Here is a 15,835-nt window from a genome sequence, read left to right on the forward strand (position 1 = left end):
AGGATGAAAGGGGAGAGCAATTAGAGTAGTGTAGAAAACATGTTTTAGGTTAGTTCTAGAGAGAGAAGCTCCCTCTTCTCTCTAGAAATTAGGGTTCTTAGTTTAATTGTCTCTTAGATTTAAGTTTCAATTCTTGTTCTCATCTAGTTTCTTTTATCTTTCGTTGTTCTATTGCCTTAATTTCCTTAGTTTATCTTGTTAATTTCTCTTTTATGCCACTTTTATATTCATGAACTCTTGTTACTTTTAATTTCATTTAATGTCATTTTGATGTTTTTATGTTTGTTGATGTTTATTTTGATTTGTTATTATTAGTTTCTTATAATTGGTAGCTTTAGATTTTATATTTCATGCAATTTCCTATGTTTTTCCTTTTATGCACAGTAAGTGTTTGACAAAATGCTTGGCTTAGTTTTAGAGTAAATTTTGTGCATGCTTGGCGTGGAAAAAGAAATTAGGTGCTCTTGAGTCAATAATACCCAATTTGGATTGGTGATCTAGGGTTGTTAGTTTGTCTTGTTTCCATTGATGCTACTTATGGATTAGGATTAACTAGCCATATTTGATTTTCTCCGGATGTTGGAGATAACGTAATAGGCTTAGCTCTTGGTTATTATTGTGTTATGATTAATGACTAGGATAGAAAATCTTGATTCTCAATCCTTGCTATGAATGCCTCTTTTTAGTATTTGTTATCTTTAGTTGTTTGATTTACTTTATTGTCATTTAAATTTCTTATTTTATCAACCTAACCCCTTGAATCTCATAACCAATAATTGAGCAGTCGATTGCAACTCTTAGGGAGAACAACCTGGGAGTAATACTCTCGGTTATTTCTAGTGGGTTGAACTTGTGACAACTAAAATTAAACTTTGATTGAGGGTTGCTTGTTGGTTTAGATCTATACTTCGACGAGACTATTTTTGTGTGAAAATTCTAAACCGACGGTAACTTCACATCAAGGAGTAATTACCAATATACTAGGTCAACGTTGTAACTTCCTTATAGCAAAAACGTTCATCAACACTATAAAATAGAAAACTCTAAAAAGAAAAAAAAAGTATGTTATTCACTCTGAATATACGTTATTCTTCTCTCACTCTTACTCGAGCATCGAAATGTCTTTACAGGTGTCCATGGCTACCAGTTCTCTCGGAGCTATACCTCATCCATCTCAAGCGAAGGCCAATTTAGACTTGGACAAAACGAGTTATACATCCTACAAAGCTCACCACACAGGAATATTATGTATAATGAATTCAATAATAAGATACATAAGAATGTATATCTACAATCCCATGCAGGCGTACGCCTGCAAAGAATACAAATTTACAAATTTGCTAGCAGCAATTTTCGTTTATTTTCCCGTGTATTTACTTTTTTGTTTATAGGTGTCTTTAGTATTTACTTTTGGTTAAGCATTTTCTATAATTAGATGATGGACCTTCAACTCAAGCCAACTTCACTGTGCATTTGACCATCCTCCATCCTTATCCAAGTCTTTAGAGAGAAGGGATTCTCAGTGATCTCTAAAATTCTAGCTCCTCTAGGCCAATCTCCATAGCCACCATAGCCAGTGTGTCTTGCATAGCATAGCCATAGTTTTTGGTATGGACAGCACCAATCCAAGCCATGATTGTGTCCAACAAATATTGCCTGCAAGTTATAAAAAGATAAAAAGTTTAAATACTTTTGTAATTACTGTAAATGAGTTGCTTTGGTTTTAGTTTTAGTAACTCTAACGTATTTTTTTATTATTTTTTTAAAGCTAGATATATTAGTGTCAAATATTTTGATGATTAAAAAAACTACTAAGAGCACTTTACAAGACCAAAATTTGGAGCTATAAGGCCAAAAGTAAAAGAGAAGGACTAACATCTTAACAAAATTTAGAGAGGCTAAAATTAAAATATCTAATTTTCATTAAGACATATATCGATACATTTTACTATTTTATTAGGAAATCTGGCTGTATTATGTTGTGGGCCCTAGTGGCAAGGTGGCATGCGTATGTTCTTGGATGTTTCACAAATTTTATAAATTTCTATCCTCAAAAGAAAAAAAATACATTACAATCCCAAGTAAAACAAGGTAAATGTATTCGGTTTGTGGGTCTAATAGTAGACGGATGCTAAACAAGTGTAAATTAAAATTTAACAAAATAAACAACTGGACAGAATAAGATAATAGATAAAAAAGAACATCTATGAATCTCATTTAAAGGATGATCAAATAGTGCAACAAAATGGAGAAATTATTGTATGTTCATCGAGCACCACGTGAATGTGTTTTCAAGATATGACTGAATACAAAGAATCTTATCAAAACGGTTTTGTTATCAGCAATGAGCGCTATTCACATAAAACTCAAGGAATTTCAAGCAATGTCTCAACAAAAAAGCATAATAATATAAAATTTATAAGTAAAGCTTTAGGTATTAAACAAGTGAGAACTCATAATTGCTATAGTATGTTGTAATTAGAATCACAATCTCATACCTAAAATTTAATGCTCCAATAACACCTAATATGATGAAAATCTAAAATCAAAGACCCATTTATCTTTCTACATTAAGGCATGTGAAGTTATGTTTTCCTTTCAATGGTAACGTAGAAATTTTGTCCTTTGTGATGTGGATGTGATAGGAACTGAGAAAGCTAGCAGAATTAGGGAATTTTATTGATGAACTAGAAATTGTAAATCACAATTCCTTATTGAAATATATTGTTGGATCTAAACAACTTTGGGGAGAATTTCTTCCCCTAAACTAATAAACTGAACAAAATTTTCTAACTAACTAGAACTAACTAACCCCTAGTATTTATAGGCAACAATTAAGTTTAGAACTATAGCTCCTAACCTGCTAAACTAACTTAAAAGAGCTAACCAGCAGCCAACCAGCAACAATTATGAATTAAGTAGTGAAAATTCAGCTTATCTACTCCTTACCTCTCTTCCTATAAACCAATCGAAACATGTTCTTATCATTACTTCCCCCTGGACAACCACTTTGTCTTCAAGGTGGAACTCTGGAAAAGAGTGTCACAGCGCGACAACCTCCTCCCAGCTATCCTCGCATGATGGAAGATCCTACCAACGAACCAAGTACTCTAAGGAGCCATCCCTCGCTGATCTAGATGCAAAAATACCCTCGGGCTACACCATTAATTTGCCATCCTTTGCCATCGTTGGTGGGAAAACATGCGGTTGCTGTGATGCCGGGACAACCTTCTTCAACTTGCTTACGTGGAAGACCGGGTGGGGCTTGCACCCGTTCGGCAGCGCCAATCGATATGCCACTAGGCCTACCCTCTCTAGCACTTCGAAAGGCCGATAAAAGCAAAGGCTCAAATTCTCATTCATCCTTTGAGCCAAGGAACTAATTCGGTAAGGTTGTAGCTTGAGGTACACCCAATCTCCTATCCCGAATTCCAACTCTCTTTGCTTCTTATCCGTTGTTTGCTTCATTCTCTACTTAGCTTGCATCAAATGCTGCTTTAAGTTAGCTAGAACCGCATCTCTGGTCACTGCCAGTGCAGCCACTTTCTCAACCTGAGATGGGTTTGTCTCTTCTCGGAACAAAATTGGGGAGGCACCCCATAAACGACCTGAAATGAGGTAGTGCATTCTGAATTGTTAAAGGTCGTGTTAAACTAATATTCTGCCCTTGGTAACCATTCCAACCGCCTCTTTGGATATCCACCCACAAAGCACCTCAAGTAAGTCTCGAGGCACCTATTCACCACCTTTGTCTGCCTATCCATCTGTGGGTGAACGCGATGCTGTATTTCAATTTCGTGCCCGCCGCCTGAAATAATTTGAACTAAATTCTACTCATGAAAACTCTATCTCAGTCGGAAGCAATGGATTTCGAAAATCCATGAAGCTTTACCACCTCCTTAATGAAAATTGCAGCCACTTCCTTGGCTGAGAAAGGGTGTGATAACGATATAAAGTGGGCATATTTGCTCAACCAATCGACCACCACAAAAAAGGTGTCCATGCCCTTTGCCTTGGGCAAGCTGACCATAAAATCCATAGTGATATGTCCCATATTCTCTCTGGAATTGGCAAGGGCTGCAGCGGTCCCGCTGGCTTAAGCACGACGTATTTGCTTTGTTGGCAAATAGAACAAGCGACCATAATCCTTCACCCGTCGCTGCATCCCATTCCAATAGACCTCAACCACCAACCTCTTGTACGTATAAAAGTACCCTGAATGGCCCCCCATCCCGCTGTCATAATGCTCAGCCAACAGGGAGGGTATATGAGCTGAATTTGCCGATAACACTGCTCTTCCTTGATAGAACAGCCTCCCTTTCCTTAAGGAGTAACTAGGAAAATCCTTAGACCCTTGTTACCATTTTTTGTAGCTCCAGATCTTCCTTTATCTTAGCGTTTATACCGTCCCAAAGATTTACATGCACTACCGAGATAGCCTTAGCTATCATTTGCTGCGAAAGAGCATTCGGTGCCTTATTTTCCAGTACCGGCCGATACTTGATGTTGGAGTCCAAGCCTAACAACTTTTTTGTCCAGTGGAGGTGGGCCGGATCCATCAAACGTTGCTCGGTAAGAAACTTCAAACTCCGCTGATCCGTCAACACCGTGAAATGACTTCCCAGCAAGTAGTGCTACCATTTCTGGACAGCAAGCACCACTACTATCAATTCCCTCTTGTAAGCTGATTTTTTATGCGCTCTTGGCGATAATGCTTGACTTAGAAATGCAATCGGGCGCCCCTGTTGAGACAGCACAGCCCCTCATCCTTCGCTCGAGGCGTCGGTCTCTATGACAAACTCTTGCAAAAAATATGGGACAACCAATGTGGAAAGGGCTACCATGAGGGATTTTAGTTGTTCAAAGGCTGCCATGGCTTTAGCGTTCAATTCAAAAGCATTCTTTCTTGTTAAATCTGTCAATGGTCTTGCAATGATGCCATATCCTTGCACAAACCACCGATAGTACCCAGTGATGCCCAAAAATCCCGTAAGGCACGTACATCTTTAAGGACCGGCCAAGCAAGCATGGCTGCTGTTTTGCTAAGGTTTGCAGCCACCCCTTCAGCCGAGATTATGTGGCCCAAATACTCCATTGAATCCACCGCAAATGTACACTTATTGGCATTTAACACAAGCTTATTGGTGGTGATAATGCAAAATACTTGCTACAAGTGAAACGACATGACTCTCGACATCCCGGCTGTAGATTAAGATATCACCGAGGAAGACAAATGCAATCTTTCGAAGCAACGGGTTAAGGATGTCATTTATCAAAGCTTGAAAAGAACTCAGCGCGTTGGTTAGGTCGAAAGGAATTACCAAGAATTCGTAGTGTCCCTCATGCGTCTGGAAGCCAGTTTTGTGAATGTCTTCATCGTGCATCCTAATTTGATGATACCCGGACTTTAAATCAAGCTTAGAAAAAATCAGCACCCCTGCCAACTCATCCAAAAGCTCATCAATGACTAAAATTGGAAATTTTTTTGTTATGGTGATCCCATTTAGAGCGCGGTAGTCCACACAAAACCTCCAACCTCCATCTTTCTTCTTGACCAGCAAGATGGGACTAGCATACGGATTTATACTAGGCCGAATGATTCCTGAAACCAGCATTTCCGCAACCATTTCTTCAATTACCACTTTTTGGTGATATGAAAAAAGGTAAGGCCTAATATTAGGCACAATAGCCCCTTCCTTTTTAAGGGAATAGCATGATTATGCGAATGATGCGGCAGTAGCCCCGATAGTGGATGAAAGACTATCTCTTGATCGTCCAACATTGTTTGTATCAACTGTGGCACACTTACAACCGAATCCAAGTGTAAATTTACCCACCTTAACACAGTTCTGGGTCGCCTTTCAAAATTAAAGGCCCCCACCATTGAGTATATTGATCCAAGAATCCTTAAAACTTGCTCTAATGACTCCCAACTTGTCTAACCATTCCAGCCCCAAAACAAACTCCGCTTCTTCGGTGGAAAAAAGTAGAAATCCGTTGTTATGGACAGCCCTTGGAAGCTTAATGTGACTCCGTTGCATCTATCCTATCCCCCCGAATTTCGATGGTCAGCCACCCTCACTCGGAACTTAGGTGTAGTATCTATGACCATCCCCAATTTTGCTGCAATTTCTGGTGCTGCGAAGTTATCCGAGGCCCCACAATCAACCAACACCCTCACTTGATGCCCTTTCACCTCAGCCCACACCTTGAACGACCTATGGTGGGGATTGCAACATGAAAGTTTGAGCTCCAGTTGCTCTATTATGTCTGGAACAACTTCGTGCTCCAACCAGTCCCCTTCCTTAGCCTCTGCTTCCATTATTAGCAGCTTGAACTCCTTGTTCTTGTATACATGGTCTGCTAAGTATAGTTCAACACAGAAGAAACATTCCCCCTGACACACTTCGCCCTATACTTTTTGTTGCTGAAATGTCTCAATCTGCGCCATCGCAAGGGATTCGTCATTGACTCTGCACCCTTATGAGCAATAGAATTAAACACTGTAGCAGGGTCCACAGCTTTGGTGGCAAGTGAATTGGTAATGACAAAGTTGGAAGCCGGTGGTTTACTGCGTCCTGATACTCCTGGCAAGACAATGTTGCAATTTTCTACCTTTCGTGCCAACTCCATCAACTCATCCACTAACTGATATGGAAATAGTTTACATTCTTCACCCACTTCCAGTTTCATCCTGTTCAAGAAGAGGTGCAATAGCAATTCCAGCACGATTTTACGAAAAGGCCGCACGTGAAGCACGAAATAATTTGACATAGTCTCGGACCGAGTTTGACTGTTATAGGTTCAGCAATGTTTGATACGGACTCTGCAGCCATGCCGATTGAAAGTGCCATAGCAGCACCACACTGAGGAACCGCCACTAGAGTACTGAGGCTGTCGCTTCCCACCACCTAAACCACGTGAATGTGTGGCCTTCCATGGCGAACGTCGCCACCGTGAGTCACTCCTCCTCCGGCACCGCTCTGAGCAGGAAGAACTACTCCATACGTTCGATCTAGGTCATCGCGTCCTCAGCTCGAAATATCGAGAGTTCTAGTCTTCACCACTACTCCGGCGCAGTTCTGCTTCCTTCTGAGCCAGTGACAGCCTAGTGCAATGCCGGAGAACTCCGGTTGTGATGGATCGGAGCACCTCGCTCCATGGAATCCACTCGTGCATCGGTCCTCTGCAGCATCTTCTGCAACGCGTGACACAGGTCTTCAAATTGGTCAAAACGCGATTCCATCGCATCCAATCTCCCTTCCATTTTGTGTGATCGTGGCTGCACCATTCACCACAAGTACCAAGATCTGTGGACTTCTGATAATAGTTGGTAGGGACTGAGAGCTAGTAGAATTAGGAGATTTTAGTGATGAACTAGGGATCGTAAATCACAATCCCTAATTGAAATACACTGTTGGATCTAATCAATTCTGGAGAGAATTTTCCTCTCCTAAATTAACAAACTGAATAGAACTAACTAGAACTAACTAACCCCTAGAATTTATAGGCAGTAGTTAAGCCTAGAACTACTGCTCCTAACCTACTAAACTAGCTTAAAAGAGCTAACTAGCAGCCAACCAGCAATAATTATAAATTAAGTAGTGAAAATTCAGCTTATCTATTCCTTACATCTCCTCCTATAAATAATAAAAACCTATTTCTATCATCGAGGAAAATTAAGGGTTGCTGTAATTGGTTGAAGTTGGTGTGGGTTATGCCAAATAATCACAGTAACTATTTAGATCTGTAGTTAAAATCAGAATTTATAGTGTGAAATAAAAGAAATGGATCATTTTGTTTTTTACAGTTATATATAGACATTGTGGAGGTTAAGGAATCAAATAATTATTGAAGATGTTGATGTATATGAAAAGATATTATGTAAAGAAATTAGAAGTATCCTGTATTTATGCTGACAAACTGTTTACAGAATTGGATAAAAGTAATGAGATGGTTGGGAGTACTTGAAAAATTGAGGGGATTCGAATCGAGTAATGATGCATTTGGATTTTGGAACAAGAGATAGGGTAGAAGAGGACACTAACACACAGACAATAATGTCATTCCTCTAAGATGTTATGTCTTTGAGGCACTAACCAAACGAGCCTTACATTTGGTGATGTTGTGTGAGATACTGAGATTAGTGCAACTTCATCTGTGTGTAAAGCAAAGGCACTGGGACTTGAAGAATCCATCCAATTTATGATTAAAGAGAATGGTTGCTCGGAAAAATGACTCGGAAAGTTAAACTTTTTTAAAGATTACCCAATTTTAGTAGGTTGGAGATCTAAATTCTTCGTGAGAAAGAAAGGGTTTTAGAGTAAAAGAATTTCAATTTAAATAAATTAGAATATCAAACTTAATTTCATCAAGTTACACAAAAATTTATGGTTCTCAATACCACTAGTTGTTGCTTTACCAAATATCCACGAGAAGAATGAGATCTAGGACTTGTTATAAGCTTGCACGGGATACCTATCGTGAAACTATATCCTAAACACTTAAATTATCAAATAAAGACATATGAATAATTATATATCTAATAATACCATAGTATAGAGGACAACTCTTTAGCTGACAAGAGGGAGCTTGGCACTATAATGGTTGGGTTATAATCTTTTGGGATGCTTCTGCTAAATCCCAAAGATTGTTTATATGTACATACTTTTCTCTCTATACCTACTATATGGTCAAGTTTAATAAAGTATCACTAAAAAAAAGTACTTTCCATCTTCTCAAAATAAAATCAACAATCAAGCAAAAGACTCACCAATCTTAACGATGTTTGCATTTGGATGAGAAGAGATTTAATCAATTATAACATAAAAATTATGATAAGATTATAGGATAAATTTTTGCCATTATTCCTAAAACACAACCAGGCCAATGATAAGATACTTTCATCCTTCTTTGTGAGATATTACTTAGCTAGATAGAAGTGTATTACTTGGTTAATAAGAAGTGTATTACTTAACTAGTCATAATCCTACAACTTTTTTTATTTCCAAATCACCAAGATGGCTTAGAACTTACCTTGACAGAAGTTCTATTCACAAGAAGATTCATGATACCCATTTCAGCTTGTTGAGATGCAACACTTTCCTTGTTAATTGAACCGACACAAGGTTTTTGTATTGTAAGCTTGGGAGCGACGGTCTTGTAGGCCGTACTCGGTATATGCCAGAAAATAATCTCTGGCACCCTGCCAATTACAAATAATATATGCTTCATTTGAGTCATTAGAAAAATACAAGGGAAAACAAGAGAATCAAAGAACTATTTTCTAGTTATTTTCTTAATCTATGAAGCACTAAACTTTGCTGACTTATTGTGTCTGGGTGTCAGACATATTTTGGACACGACATTTATCAATATGCATTTTGCGTGTCTTTTTTGTCCAACTGTATCTTAATAAAAAATAAAAAATTCTTCTTCGAAGATACTTAGACACACCTAATTATTGCATCTCGAGTCTTATTCTTAACATGTATTCTTGAAATGAATTTAGAAATAGTATATATTATTATTAATTAAAACATGAAAATATTTTAAATATTTTGTATAATTAAAAAGACATAAAAAAATTACAAATTAATTTATATTATAATATCAAAAAAATATCAAAATATCATTATAAGTTATCTAAAAAATATTATATATATATGTGTGTGCGTGTGTGCCTGTGTGCGTGTATGTCCCTTCATGTCTTATAAGAATTTAAAATTCGTATGTTCATGGGTCTCATATTCCGTGTTGTGTCTCGTGTCTGTATTAGTGTCCGTAGATCAGAGTTCTTAATTGAAAAACCCAAATAAGAAACCAGAAGAAAAACTGTTTATCCGAATATAAATGCAATGCTTTATTCTACCTTGAATCACTATTAATTTGTTTGCTTTTCTGCTGAAACCATTCTGCCTGAGCACTAGATATTATTTCCGGATACGAACCACCACCAGAATCAAGGAAGTAGAGGAAAGCCAAGGGCAATTGTGGATCGTCTGATGATGAAACTTGAAGGACATAGTTAGAGACACTTGGCCAAAGATTTCTAGGACCATAGGTAGAGAAAGAACCATTGTGCTTGATCTCGTTCTTCAGTAGTTCAGGTCGTCCTGTTCCTTTGAAACATCCTTCTTCTCCTGAAAATGATCAAATCTGAATCAGCTTGGTCTGAATTGATTAAACGTAACCAAAACTCAGCAACTAAAATACAATTTCAGTGGACAAGTTTTTTGACGTGATGAATTTTTCGTCTTGTCACTAGCTTCTTCACGTATCTCTCGCTCAAGTGCCTCTCCTCCAATTGTGTCCCTATGCAGTGGCGGAGCTTCAAAGAAATTTTTGGAGGGCCAAAAAATTTAATAAAAATAATTAAAAAATTATATAATAATATTTATATTAAAAAAATTTGTAAATATAATTAGTTTTTAAATTTGTTATTAATACGTGCAATATATATAGTTAAGGTTAACTAAAAAATTAAAGCTGGTTTTGGTTAACTAAAAATTTGGTTTACAAACTGATTTTAAATGATAAAATTAGTTATTAATTGGTTATAAAATTAATACATTAGTTTTAAAAATACATATTAAATTTTAAAAAATAATAGGTTTTTTTACAAAAAAAAAAAAACTAATTTTTGCACATAAAAAATATTTTTAATCTAAAAACTAATTTTTCTTTTGAAAAAACTATTTTTTAATTATGCAAATAAATTATAATTTATAAGTTAATTTTTAACATTCTAAAAAAATTAATTTTAAAGCATCTATTTTTCAAAAGTCTCAAAACTAGTTATTTTTATTGTTATTTCTATTACAATCAAATAATATATTACACCAAAATAAAATTTTAACTTTCTAATAAAATAAAATATCAAAATCTACTAATATATATAGGGCTAATACTACAATGATATGTAGTTTGCAATGGTGATTTAAAAAATAAAATAATGACTATTTATTAGCATGTGGCATACTACTAGTTATACCACAGCTTTTAGTGTTCTAAAAATAAAATAATATATAAAAGTGTATGAGACTATCAACCGCGTATCATACAAGAATAAAAAGTTAAATGAATGATAAACACAGATATGTAAAATGAAAATATGTGAATTTAACTATCTGAGTTAATCTTATTTTATGTGAAAAAGAACTACTAATTTTTTTATAAAATCTTTGGGGGAGCCATGGCCTATTGCCCTAACAAATCTGAGTGTTTGCATACACTTGTAACTTGTTTGTGTGCTTTTACTAGCTAACTAGATAATTATACCCGATCGAATAATGTTACGTGACTAACAAAATTTATCAATTTTTGACTGACACTTATCAATATTCTAAGTGTTAATTTAAATTGACTTTTTTGAGTTAAAAAATATTTTTTAAAAAAATAAAGTACTTTTATTCAATTTTAACTTATTTGAATAAATCTTAAATATTAAATTCTAACTCCTAAACTTTAACCCCAATTTTAATAGTATAAAATTGAAATGTTAGCTAAAAATATTGAATAATATTACTAAAAAGTGTTGGCTCCCTTTTTTCTTTTTGGAAATTACAAAAAAACCTATTCTTTAATCCTCAGAGAAATATTCATAACTCCACAGAAACCAGATCAACCTACTTCGACGAATGTATTAAAGATCATATACTATGATTATATTTTCAACTCCCTATCAAGAAAATATGTACAATAACAAGATTCTTAATTATCTGAAACGTATTACCGAGTACCTGAACAAAAAGTTCCGGTTGGAGGGCAACGGATTTGAGGAATTCCAAGTGTTGAGAACCACTCTAATGGCCACTCAAATGGAGCATCGTCATGGTTTCCGAATACACTGGCCCAAGGTATGCCCCTGTTTTGCGTAGGAGAGATTGCCTGCTCCCAGTACAAGCTTGCATTTGCAACCATTATGTTGTTAGCCGTAATCACATCACCAAGATATATCACAAAATCTGTCATATAGTTTCATTAGCCTTTGGTATTTATGAAACCTATAAATGATCATAAAGAAAATTAATTCACAGACATAGGGGGCAAGAAAAGATTCATAGCTACCTTGAACTAAAGCAGTTCTCTTCAATAAATTCATAACAACTTCTCCTAAGTAATTAGCATATTTGGAATTTAAACATGTAACTACTCAAGCATCACATATAACATGTTCATATCCCTGTATTTTTTTACCTGTGTATCCAATAATGGAATGTCGTCTAATAAAAAATAATCATTTTTTTTTACATTAATTACATAAATAGTCTTAAAAAAAGGATGTGACTGCATAACTATTTAAAATAGTTTATGCTGTTAATGCATTAAGATTAAATTTTTAATTTATATGTTCTTTATATTTAAATCTTTGAAACAAATTTATCATGAAGTATACTTTTCATTTAATTAAGTTGTTTTGCCTAAAACACATTGACTTTTTGTTGTGTATTTGAATCTTTTTGCTTAGCTTAAGATGATACTAAACAATCTATGTTGTGATAAGGATGATTATATGATATCTATTCTTAAGAGAGAATAAATTTAATAAAATTGAAAATATAATCTTCTGTACACATATAAATAACAGGCTAAACCTCAAATAAAAAGATACACTACAATAATATAAAATTTTCTCTCATATATATATATATATATATGACTTCTGTGGTGGCTAGATCAAAACAATGGCTAAGGTGGTACAAAGACAAGGTTCAATCTAAAAGGAACACGTGACACTTTTGAAGAGAGTATACTAGAGGAGTTGATTAGGCCAAATATGGTAAAATTGTTAATGGACAGAGATAAATAGTTTGAATCTCTAATCAAAATTAATTAAATTTTTAACTTAGAGAGATTATTATTATCTAATTTAATTTTACTGCCTCCAAAAAATGAGCTTATCGTTATCAACATATTATTATTTAAATGTTGTATCAATTTCGCAATTTCAATTTAACTATAAATTATTACAGAATTCGTACTTTATAAAATTATAAAAAAAAGTGGGTTACAAAATAAATTTCTAACATCATTTTTATATTTTAATTATAAAAAAAGCTACTAAAAATGATTTAATTTTCACATCTCTCTACAAATTAATTTAAAGCTTATTGTTTGGGAAGTATCATGCAAAATAGGTAACAAGAAGATTTTTTTTCTTATTAATCAATATCTTTTAAAAAAAGTCAGTAATAAAGTAATAAAATAAAAAATTAATTATACAATTTGAAAAAAATAAACAAAACTTATAGAAACAAGGAGTATGATTCAATAATGAATTAATAACTCATATGAACAAAAAATTATTTTTGGACATGTACTTTAATACTTTATGCTTTATGCTTCTCTTGCAATGATAAAAGCGCCATATGTCAACAAAGCACTTGTTGGTTAATAAAAAGCAACTTTTAGCTATCACAATTCTGCCACCATAGATCTCCCTTATATATAATACTAGTAAATATGAGTTACTTCTGTTATTATAGTGAGATAATTATATTGGTGAATATCAATACTAGAGTCTTTTATTTACACTTTTTTATTTTATATTTATTATATCTTCCTTATTTATTTATTTTACAACACGTTATCAACACGAGACTCTGATCAAAATTTAGGAAGACTCGGGTAATAAATTTTCATTATGTCAAAGCTCGCTCATCTTAAATTTAATGCTCTTGATATATCTGGAAACAACTACTTATCACTAGATACGGAAATCTATCTTGGTTCAATAGATCTTGGAGATACCATTAAGATTGAAAATAATGCATCCCAAAAGGATAAAGTCAAAGCCATGATCTTCCTTCGTTGTCACTTCACAAATGATTGAAAAATAAACATCTTACACTAAAAGATCCTGTAGATCTATGAAAAAACCTTGAAAAAATGTATATTCATCAAAAGACAGTGATACTTCCTCAAGCCCGATATGAGTGGACGCACTTGCGTCTATAGGATTTTAAATCCATAAATGAATATAATTTAGCAATGTTCCGAATTACCTCACGAATGAAATTATGTGGAGAAAAAAACTGATAATGACATGTTAAAGAAAACTTTCTCAACCTTCTATGCCTTAAATGTGCTCCTGCAGCAGCAGTATCAAGAAAAAGAATTTGAAAAATATTCTGATCTAATTTCTTGTCTTCTTGTTGTTGAGCATAACAATTAATTGCTTTTAAGAAATCATGAAGCACGCCCAACTGGCGCCGCCCCATTTTCTGAAATAAATGTGACAAATCATTACCCTAAAAGAGGTAAATGGCAAGGTTTGGTAACAAGAAAAATTATGGATGGAAGAAAAATTATGTTCACAAGAAGGATCTCACCAGGAGTGAGATAAAGAAAGAAACAATAGGCAAAATAAATCAATAGAGGATAAATATTTCCGTTGTGGTGGAAAGAGACATTGGTCGCGTACCTATCATAACCCAAGGCACCTAGTCGATCTTTATCAAGTATCTTTGAAAAATGACAACAAAGAAAATGAGACAAATTTTGTTTCAAAGGATATTGCTGAAAATTACACCACTTATTATGAAGTATCTGATTTCTTTAAAGATTCTGAAGGAAATATTGACCATTTGATCAATGATGGAATAGTTTAATATGTGGATTTGTTAAGTACTCATGTAAATAAATATGTAAACATATATATATATATATATATATATATATTAAGTTTTATTCCTTATGTATTTGTATTTCAAGTATGATGTATATAAATAATATCTAATAAAATATGTATGTTTATGAATTTTAAAATTACTAAATATGTCAAGTTATAAAATAATAATAATAATAATAAAATTTTTAGTATATGATATTATGTATATTACTTCTTAGAAAAACGATTTCAATCAAGAAAAATAATTTTACTGTGCATATACTTTTACTCATTTTATTATTATTTGTCTTTGAAAAAAATTACAAGGACATATGGTGAAGATGTTTGCCTTGCGGATTGTGCAAGTTTGTATATCATTCTCAAAAGTAATATATATTTTACTCATCTTGTACCAAAAAAGAATATGTTAATACTATTATTGGCTCAGGTAATGTGATTGAAGGCTTTGGAAGAATTATAATTTTGTTTCTCGAATGAACAAAATTCATAATAAACAATGCACTTTTGTCTATCAAGTCTCTAAGAAACTTGTTAAGTTTTAGAGATATTTGTTAAAATGGATATCATATTGAAACAATGCATGAGAAAAATTATGAGTATTTATGTATCACAACTATTGATTCAAATAAAAATGTGATATTAGAAAAGTTATCCTTACTTTCATTTGAGTTATACTATACTAAAATTAGTACAATTGAAACACATGTCATTGTAAACCTGAAGTTTACCAACCCAAATGAATTTATAATTTTGCATGATCGATTATGTCATTTAAGAATAACCATGATGTAAAAAATTATTGAAAATTTTAATGAACATTCACTAAAGAACCAGAAGATTTTTAAATCTAGTGAATTTTGTTTTACTACATGTTCTCAAGGAAAACTAATTTTAAAGCTATCACCAGTAAAGATTGGATTTGAGTCCCCTGAATTCCTAGAAAGGATTCAAAGCGATATATGTAGACATATTCATCCACCATGTGGATTTTTTAGATATTTTATGGTCTTAATAGACGCTTCTTCGAAATGATCATATGCATGCTAATTGTCTTCTCACAACCTGGCGGTTGCGAGATTACTTGCTCAAATTATTCGATTAAAAGTACAGTTTTCAGAAAATTCAATCAAAGTAATTCGTCTTGATAATGCTGGTGAATTTACTTCCTAAGCCTTTGGTGCTTATTGTATGACTAACGGAATA

At 33.9% G+C, this 15,835-nt stretch overlaps 1 protein-coding gene across 2 annotated transcripts in view; it reads right to left on the bottom strand.

The window, feature by feature from the left end:
- Window positions 1-1,029: 1,029 nt before the first annotated feature.
- Window positions 1,030-15,835, bottom strand: part of LOC130968838 (probable inactive purple acid phosphatase 16) — a 32,980-nt gene continuing 18,174 nt past the window's right edge. The window contains exons 2-6 of one of the 2 annotated variants that reach the window (XM_057894311.1): window positions 11,742-11,966; window positions 10,241-10,330; window positions 9,872-10,142; window positions 9,037-9,205; window positions 1,030-1,656 (exon numbers count right to left, since the gene is read on the bottom strand). In XM_057894311.1, coding sequence (XP_057750294.1) covers window positions 1,447-1,656; window positions 9,037-9,205; window positions 9,872-10,142; window positions 10,241-10,330; window positions 11,742-11,966 — 965 coding nt within the window. In that variant the 3' untranslated portion in view covers window positions 1,030-1,446. The remainder of the gene's footprint in view (window positions 1,657-9,036; window positions 9,206-9,871; window positions 10,143-10,240; window positions 10,331-11,741; window positions 11,967-15,835) is intronic. The other variant, XM_057894312.1, reaches the window with a different exon arrangement.

The sequence above is a fragment of the Arachis stenosperma genome, chromosome 3, assembly GCF_014773155.1.
Source record: "Arachis stenosperma cultivar V10309 chromosome 3, arast.V10309.gnm1.PFL2, whole genome shotgun sequence".
Classification (NCBI taxonomy): Eukaryota; Viridiplantae; Streptophyta; class Magnoliopsida; order Fabales; family Fabaceae; genus Arachis; species Arachis stenosperma.